The 9,015-nt window shown below is 42.0% G+C and overlaps 1 protein-coding gene across 1 annotated transcript; it reads left to right on the forward strand.

Annotated features, from left to right (window-relative positions):
• The first annotated feature begins 681 nt into the window (after positions 1–681).
• On the forward strand, positions 682–8,693 carry tamm41 (TAM41 mitochondrial translocator assembly and maintenance homolog). The gene is made up of 8 exons (XM_010864610.4): positions 682–1,167; positions 1,396–1,575; positions 2,500–2,592; positions 4,083–4,233; positions 5,610–5,755; positions 7,150–7,315; positions 7,879–7,941; positions 8,069–8,693. Exons 1-8 carry the CDS (start codon positions 1,030–1,032, stop codon positions 8,143–8,145), a joined length of 1,014 nt encoding a protein of 337 aa, XP_010862912.2. The 5' UTR covers positions 682–1,029; the 3' UTR covers positions 8,146–8,693.
• Positions 8,694–9,015: the final 322 nt, after the last annotated feature.

A 9,015-nucleotide genomic window follows, 5' to 3' on the forward strand; every position in this document is an offset into this window, starting at 1 on the left:
TTTATATGAATCTTTTTGTTAATGTATAAGTTACTGCGATATAATTGTAATTTTAAAATTATGAAAATGTGTATTAAATGTAAGTTTTTCCAAATTTGTGAATTATCAAAGATTCTAGTTGTGGTTTCTGGATCAAATCAAAGGTTGTAAAAGTTGTCCACCCTAGGGTAGTATATTTTGATCTTTTAATGAAGTTTGTATGATGACATTTTAAAAAGTGATTGCGTTATAACACATTTTTGAAGTAATTTTTTAAAATATAATGTATGTGCATAATATTGATTAATTTAAAGGTTGTAAAAGTTGTCCAGCCTACTGCAGAATATTTGGAATGAAGTTCACAAAAAGTTAGTCCGTTTAACACTGCTTAATGGTGTCTAGCTAAATATTCACATTTGGTGTGATGTTAATGAGTCACAAAATCATGTTATGTTGAGACGCAGTTTTATGACGAGGTACTATATCCCAGTCGGTCCCAAATCAACTAAACAGTACTTACTTTACCATCACTTCATACCAAGTACTTTACGTACTTGTAGTATGTAGTACGCGATTTGAGATTGAAAGTGTCTCAATATCTCAGCCAGAGAGGTTTGAACTCGAGAGCATGATGATGTAGGTAGGCCGTGACCCGACCTCCCATGCCGGTACAGTAGGTGGCAGTATAGCACCTTTCAATTGGTCAGTCAAAACATTAAGAGAAGAAGAACCCAGCGCAGTTAGTTTGCTAGCTAACGTTGATACAGCTTGGCTTACATTGTGTACTGTAAACCCTGGTCAAGGAGAAACGTTGTGCCCTATATTGCGTTGTGCTCTATACTGACCGCCACACAAATCGCTTGACGTTATTTTTTCGTGTTCGGTTTGTATGGCCAATTTGGCAACGTTAGTACCAGTAGTTAGTTGATACACAGTAACTCGCTAACTGTCATGCAGCTAGGTACCTACTGTTATGTCTGTAATGTCACTGTTGTAACTAACTAGTTAGCTAAATTTAACTGGTTGAAGTTGCCAGGGCGCCTTGGAATCATGACGCTTCCAGCTTTGCAGAACACGAGTGTGTTTTACCGAAGAATACTGTCGCTGTTTCCTCAAGACATCAGTCTGGCATTTGCCTATGGATCTGGAGTTTTCAAACAAAACGGAACTAGTCAAAGTCAAATGGCGGTAAGTCAAGTTTTATTTAGTAGTCTTCTGCAGTGCATGGAATTGGACATTTCACAGATGCTAGGAATCTAGGTTGCCATTTCAGCTGCTCTCAAAACATTTATGGAACTGTCAGTGCCTGTGTGACAAAGACACGGAGTTCTGAATAGGGGACAGCATTGTCACATGTACGACTACAATCAGGCAATCTCGTAATGTTACTAACTGACAATAATCCTCCCCCCTCAGAAAAACATGCTGGACTTTGTGTTAGTGGTGGACGACCCAGTAACATGGCATACTATGAACCTGATGCAGAACAGAAAACATTACTCTTTGTTGAAGTTCCTGGGGCCGAGGAAGATCAGCCGGATACAGGAACATGGGGCTGGAGTTTACTACAACACGTTAGTGCCCGTGGATGGAAAGGTACTTGTGTTTCTAGGTAGATAAGGCATTGGTGGACTGAGGCCTATGTGTCTTCTGACACCACTGTAGCAAAGTCAGAAAGAATAGAGTCATTGTGACCTAACACCCTAGTCATTATGCCAAGACACAAACCTCTAGATGTCATTTTTGTCTTGTTCAACGTTTGGGTGAATGACTTGCATGAAGACATCCCTGATGCTAGGATACATCTATGAGGAGATTACATTAGCACTGGTCCCAAACTAAATCTGAGGCATTTCTCAAATGTTAGTAACCTCCTTGCACTCACTCTGCTGTACAAGGGAAATTAAACGAGCTGTATTCTCAAGATCAGGAAAGCGTCCCTTTACTCTGACTCAGTTTCTCATAAACAAGGCAAGATAGGTAATGTCATTACACCAGTATTTGAACTTGAACTGTCTTATGAAGGTCTGTGGGATTCAGGCTTCACATGCAAAAGTTTACTAAAATCTTAACCAATTTTTTTCAATCTGTCCTGGGCTCTTGCATCTTTTTAGTTTTTATTGTTGTGTTTTTATATTGTGATTGTCTTTGGATTTACCTTGAATGTTGGGTTTTAACACAATTTGTAAAGGGCTTAATGTCTGTACTGCTTTTTGGCTCTCTCCCTCTCTGGTTCTTTCTGTCTTGCTATTTGTCTGTATTGCTCTGTTTTGCTCTCTGCTTCAGTTTAAAAATGTTTAGTGCCTAATTGGCATGGAAAACATTTGTTCACATTGCCACAGAAAGTGGAAAATAATAATAAAAAGTTGTAATAAATTACAAAGGTGAAAGTTAAATGAAATAAAAAAAACATTACAAACAACTTAAGTAAAAGGATAAATGCAAATTTGGTGCTGTATGTGTAATGTGTAAAACGTTATGAGTGAGAATGACCGTGTTTCTCTCTCTCTCTCTCAACAGATCATTAAATATGGTGTGATTAGTACTGATTCTCTCACTGACGATCTGTTACACTGGAAGACCATGTATGTGGCTGGGAGACTGCACAAACCGGTCAGTGAGCCAAAAACCCACACCAGACACGACATCTAACCCTAACCAACCCGAACCCACCCAGTCGTTGTCATTAGGAAGGTTAACGTCCAGGTACTGTCATCATGGAGGTTGTTGACTACTATTATTGAACTCTTCAGGGGTGCAGTACCACTTTGGAACCATGTGGGGGCAGTAGGTGTTTTTGCTGGACCGCATAAGCGAATGTCTCTTACTGAGTGAGTGTGTCACTGACTGACTGACTACTTCTTGTTAAATAGCGTAGTGGTTAGAGAAGTGGACCTGTGAACTGTAGGGCCCGAGTTCGTATCTCCTCGCAGGCATAGCAAAGTATGCATTATGAATTATTGAAATAAAACAGTTTACTGTTATGTTGCGACTGTTTCTGGTGGATTTTGGAAGTACGCATCTGTGCATGCTTTTTGGGTCAGGATAGACAACCACATTTGCTGGCTTAACAGAGTAGGTACGTTACAGTAAGCCTTAACTGAAACTGTATACGGTTATATTGCAACTGTTTCTTGCATGGAAAAGTTCATCTTCAGTCTTGCTAGCAATTGTTCAGTTCTTATGATTATTCCTAGGAAGTTAGTAGATACTAGTAAGACTATTACTGGCTAATAAGCTGTTAAACGGCCAGTGGCAAGAGCAATACAGTTCCTAGACGCTATGGTGGAGGTAAACTTAATAAGAAACGTTAGTCAGTTTAACACAATCCTCAATGGAGTCTAGAGACTGCTGAAACGTGTGATGCCGTGGCGTAGTGGTTAAAGACAGTGCCTCTCATGTGAAAGAATCTATTGAGATAAACAACATTTATTATTTATTTCAGGTAGATTCCACAAATATTTCGTCTTTTCACTTGATGAAAAAGTTAGTTATCGTCGCCTTTATTGATAGTTATTGTATCATTCACGAATGAAAGAAAAAAGTACATTGTTTGGCCATAAAAAAAAAAAAAAAGAAAAAATAGCTTTGGCAGACTCACTAGCAATTGCTCAACTCTTTTGATTATTCCAGTAAGTTAGTAGATACCGGTAAAGCTTATTACTGGCTAATATGCTGTTAAATAGCCAGGGGCAAACGCCATACATGGACACTTTGTGGTGGAGGTAAACTTAGTAAGAAACGTTAGTCATTTTAACTGTATCAATGTCATTCACGAATGGCCAGTTAACTGTTAAAACAGCCAGAGGCAAAAGTGGATTTGTTCAGGATAGAGACAAGAGGCTATACTGACACCCAGCCAGTGTACAGCTCTGGTGTAGTGGTTAACGACACAACCTTTCATGTGGGCGACCCGGGTTAGAATCTGGAGATGGCAACACTTTCTGTTGTGGGCCGACTGAACTAGGCTTACCTGTTTTCTTGTTTAGTGACACTTCTAGAATCTATTAGCCCGGCTGGAACAGGATCCTCATATACGCTGTGTGTTTACACCCCTCTGACTCTGTAGGTGATGTTGTTGTTGTTGTGGTGTTCTCGTCCAGGTTAAGATCTTGGCTCAGGGTGAGAACGGGAAACTGCGTGCTGCGTTGGTGGGCAACCTGAAGAGCGCTGTGACCGCCTCCTTCCTCATGCTACCAGAGAGCTTCTCTGAGGAGGACCTCTTCCTGCAGATAGCCGGCCTCTCCTATGCTGGTGACTGCTGCCCATCAGGTTCAAGGAGTGACTTCGGTCAATTCTTGAGTTCAACAAGGGACAGCCAGTCATGTAAAAGTGTCATGTTTTAGCCGGGCACGTTTCTGTGGCAACTAATCATTTGGTACTAACCTGCTCTGGGGCAGGTTAACCCCCGGTTTACACCGTGACTGTCCTGAGAGTTAAGGACCAGTAAAATCAGACAACAGCTTTGATTAATACATGATCAAATCAGGGTGAGGGTTAATACAAATATCTTAAAATATCCCCTTATACATTTTGTTGTGACCAGATGCATTTCAAAGTTATTCAAAATGTTTTCATACAGTTATTTTATCACTTAGTGGGAAAAAATAGCATGTTCAACACCAATGGACATTAAACATGGCATTAAACGTAATAATAAAAAAAATCCCGTCTGGCAATAACATAATTGTATAGTCTTACAAAACTTTTAATGTGCCTTAACATTCAAACATTCTGCCTATGTGCTATTTGATGGATATTTTTGTAAACACCAAAACAAAACATTTGAAATACAATTTGTTGTCTTTCTCAAATTAAGTGGATGAAGACACTGTTTTACAGGGAGGGAAATTGAATGTAATATGTCCAACTCACTGGACAGTCATTTTATTCAACAGGATTTCGGTCAGTTAGTCTTTCTAGGAGTATTAGAGGACAGGTTGCCATAGAAACTATCCTGGCTGTAATGGGAGTTCCTGTCCTGTTGAACTTAAGAGTTTACCCAAGTTTCCTCGCTCACTCTTCCAACCTGTTCTGTGGTATTAGGCTCTGCTCCCTTTTGCCATGTAAATATCTTAAAGTATGGGATTTGCCAATCAGGCATTTGTTCTACTAACCCCCTTGTGAATGAATCAAGGACAGAATGATTGATTTTATTTGCTCATTTTCAGACTTTGACCTAGCAGCCGTGACGTTTCTTGTCAGATGCTCTAACTGCCAGGCCACAGTATACTGCCCCATGCTAGCTGTTCCTGAATCATTTCTCATTCTGCTTTTACTAGTAAGCAACTGAACAGACCTATGATAGAAACCTATTTGGAACCGACATAAAAATGGTATCCACAAATTCACCTGATTGCAGGGAAATGTGTGAAGTGCCTCTTAGCCAAACTCTCAAAATATCCCTTTAATCACTTTGATCTGACCCTCCATCAGTATCCAGTGATGCATTACTAACTCTAGCACTGTTGATTTAAAAGGAAATGATTTCTCTATACAGAGCAAAATGTGTGAGCGTACAAGGAGAGCATCACGTCCAACTCCTTTCCTCCCACTGTAGTGTTGTGGCTGGCAGTTTTCTGCTCTGCTTAGTGTGGTTGGTTAAACTGTCCTTTGTCCCGCCCCCCAAGGGGATTTCAGGATGGTGATTGGAGAAGACAGGTCCAAGGTAGCTAACATCGTCAAAGACAACTTGCAACATTTCCGCATCCTGTACAACAATATCCTACAGGAGTGCCCTCAGGTGGTGTACAAGCCTCAACACGGGAAGTTGGAGGTGAGGTGTTTGTTTTGGTTGTATAAAAGTGTTCTGACCGCTTGAACTGCTCCACATGTTGTTGCATTATAGTTAATATATTTCTGATTATGTACAATACCCAAAAGTGAAAATAAAATCTTTAGACATTTGTGCCAATTCATTTCAAATAAGAACATAATTTAGTATTTAGACCCTTTATTCTATTATTTGTAGGAGAGCCTTTAGCAGCGGTCACAGACTTGAGTGTCCTTGGGTATGCCTTTTGAATTTGGGCAGTCTCTTGCATTCTTCCTTGCAGATCTTACATATGTTCAATGGGGTTCAACTCTGGGCTGTTGCTGGGCCACTCAGAGTCTTTCATTGACTTGTCCTGAGGTCATTCCAGCATTGTCTTTGCTGTTTGCTTCGGGTTCGTTGTTGTGCTGAAAAAAATCTTTGCCCTACTCCGAGGTCCTGTGTGCTCTGGATCAGGTTTTCTCCAATTACCTCTCTGTATTTCTCTTCATCCTTTCCTCATTCCTGATGAGTCGTGCAGTCCCTCCCACTGAGGAAGTCGCTCCCACTATTATGCTTCAAATCATATTTAAAAATGTGTTCTTGAAGACCTGTAGTGGCACAAATGTTTTTGTTACCCTTCCCCAGATCTGTGCCTCGACCCAATCATGTCTCGGAGCTCTATGGACAGTTCCATGGCCCGGTTAACCCTCTAACATGCACGGTCAACAATGGAACCTTATATAGCTGTGTGCCTTTCCAAATAATGTCCAGTCAGTTGAATTTACCTCAGGTGGACACTAATGAAGTGGTAAAAATATCTGGAACGATGATCAGTTGAAACAAGATGCACCTGAGCTCTGATTTTGGGTGTCATAGCATAGGGTCTGAATACTTACGTAAATGTGATGTTTCAGATTTTCTCATACATTTTTAAAACATTAGAAACTTCTGATTTTTACTTTGTCATTGTGAGGTATCACGTGTAGATGACTGAGGCAAAAAATGTAATCCATTTTAGAATAAAAGTCTTTCACAATATGTGGAAAAAGTGAAGGGGTCTGAATACTTTCCGGATTGCAGTGAATGACGCGTGGGCTGTAGCTGTATGACGCGTGGGCTGTAGCTGTATGACGCGTGGGCTGTAGCTGTATGACGCGTGGGCTGTAGCTGTATGACGCGTGGGCTGTAGCTGTATGACGCGTGGGCTGTAGCTGTATGACGCGTGGGCTGTAGCTGTATGACGCGTGGGCTGTAGCTGTATGGCGCGTGGGCTGTAGCTGTATGGCGCGTGGGCTGTAGCTGTATGGCGCGTGGGCTGTAGCTGTATGACGCGTGGGCTGTAGCTGTATGACGCGTGGGCTGTAGCTGTATGACGCGTGGGCTGTAGCTGTATGACGCGTGGGTTTATGTTCTAGGTAGATAAAAGTCCAGAGGGTCTGTTTGTCCAGCTGATGGCCCTCCCCAGGACACTGCAGCAGAGGATAACATGGCTTGTGGACCCCCCTGGGAAGAACCGGGACGTGGAGGAGATCTTATTGCAGGTGGCCCAGGACCCTGACTGTGGATTTGTGGTTCAACAAGGTACCTCGTCTGGCAGGGACGTCAAAACTCATTTTACCCCAGGAACTACATTCGTTCTTCAACAATGTCCGGAGGTCGGCAAATGAGTTTAATTTCTGTGTCGTCAGATCCGTGTCGTCTTCTATCCCTTGTGAAATGTTCCGTCCCTTAAACAGAGCACGGAAATAAAACAGTTCACAGCCAGTTACACCAAGAATTACACGGTCAACAAGGGCTGCCAGATCCAGCGGTCAAAGCTTTTGACCGGTAACAGAAAGGTTGTTGGATCAGATCCCAGAGGCGGCAAAGTGAAAAACCTGTTATTCTGTTCTCAATGTAAACCACATTAGTGTCTGTGGACAGAGGCCTTGCCTGCCTTCTGTTACTAGTGTCCTGAGAGACTTGAACCTGCATTGTGACCTGTCAGCCTAACACCCTAGGCAGTTACCCCTAATGGTCTCATAAGTCACTATCATTTAGTTTGGCTAGGTGACCAATTATCCATTATCATTTCTGCACAGTTTGCAATAATTTGTGTTCATTTTAAAATGTTTAGTTTTGTCCCCTACTGTGTCCTTTTACAGGGATATCTTCTATAGTGAAGACTTCAAGCATAACTCAGACCGCCAAAGGAATCGCCACTGCTGGTAAAAAAAAAAAAAAAATACATCTGTTTATTCACCTGTCAGTTGTGTTGCTATGGCGAGGATGTCGTACGATAATGTTGACTGATTTGATAATGTTGACCCAGCTGACTGTGTTCTCCTCACACAGGAGTGTGGAAGTCTGTGACTTATAGCGCTAAGAAGCTGCAGAAGATGTGGAAGGGCTGGAGAAGGAAGAGGCCTTGATTTTCTCAGTCTGTCTTCTGATTGGATGAACTGCCTGTTGAAATGTCTCTACCAACCAATTGGCACACACCACCCTCTGAGCAATGCTTTGAGGGGAGTAATACCAGAACAATTGACATTTGAAAGCAGCTGGTCTTCCTACTGCCTCTATTTTGTTTTCATGCAATGTTATTTTTGGTTTATTTACTCGTTGGATTGGTGCAGTTCGTTGACACCCAGCCAGTCGTGGTCGTTGTGGTCATTGACACCCCAGGTACCTGCAGATCTTCGACATTGTTTGTTGTCTAAGCACCGTCCCCTCAGTATCACAGCTGGTCTGAGTCTGCCAGTGAAACATCTGTCAACTGGCGTAAGTAAGCCATTTCTAGGATGGCACTGTTGTAAAAAGGAAAACGGGGAAAGATGAGTATGTCACTGGCATTTGGTACAGGGAACTTCTACGGAATCGTGGTGGTGTTTGAGTCATCACTGATCTGTTTGAACGGGGTCTTCAGTTGTCTCTCTGTTCACACGCCCTCGCTGCACTTAATACAGGTGTTCTAACATGATTTGTGTGTCCTGGTGGTTTGTCTTTTGTTTCATGTTTGTTAGCTTCACATTCACACAGAACAGTTCATATGCAAGGTTCTGTGGACAGCTACATGGGGTTTGTGTGTTTGTTATGGACTGCATTATTACTCAGGAAATGAGTCAGCTTAAAGAGTCAGGAGCTTAAGGTGTATCTGCTGACTCACTTGGCTGGTACGTTTTTTGTTAAAGGCACATAATGACTCCTTGACGTGCTATGCACTACGTGGTGCGAGATGCATTGTTTACAGAGTGCAAGCCACTTCGTTACACGGAGAAGGACCACATGCCTATCTTGCTATC

Source organism: Esox lucius, chromosome 2, assembly GCF_011004845.1.
Source record: "Esox lucius isolate fEsoLuc1 chromosome 2, fEsoLuc1.pri, whole genome shotgun sequence".
NCBI lineage: Eukaryota > Metazoa > Chordata > Actinopteri > Esociformes > Esocidae > Esox > Esox lucius.

What these genes read in the sequence shown, in the direction of transcription:
- tamm41 (XM_010864610.4), top strand. Translation starts at nt 1,030, where the DNA reads ATGACGCTTCCAGCTTTGCAGAACACGAGTGTGTTTTACCGAAGAATA. An exon ending in CTGGGAGACTGCACAAACCG is followed by an intron (nt 2,593 to 4,082) that starts GTCAGTGAGCCA and finishes GTTCTCGTCCAG; the next exon opens with GTTAAGATCTTGGCTCAGGG. An exon ending in CTCAACACGGGAAGTTGGAG is followed by an intron (nt 5,756 to 7,149) that starts GTGAGGTGTTTG and finishes TTTATGTTCTAG; the next exon opens with GTAGATAAAAGTCCAGAGGG.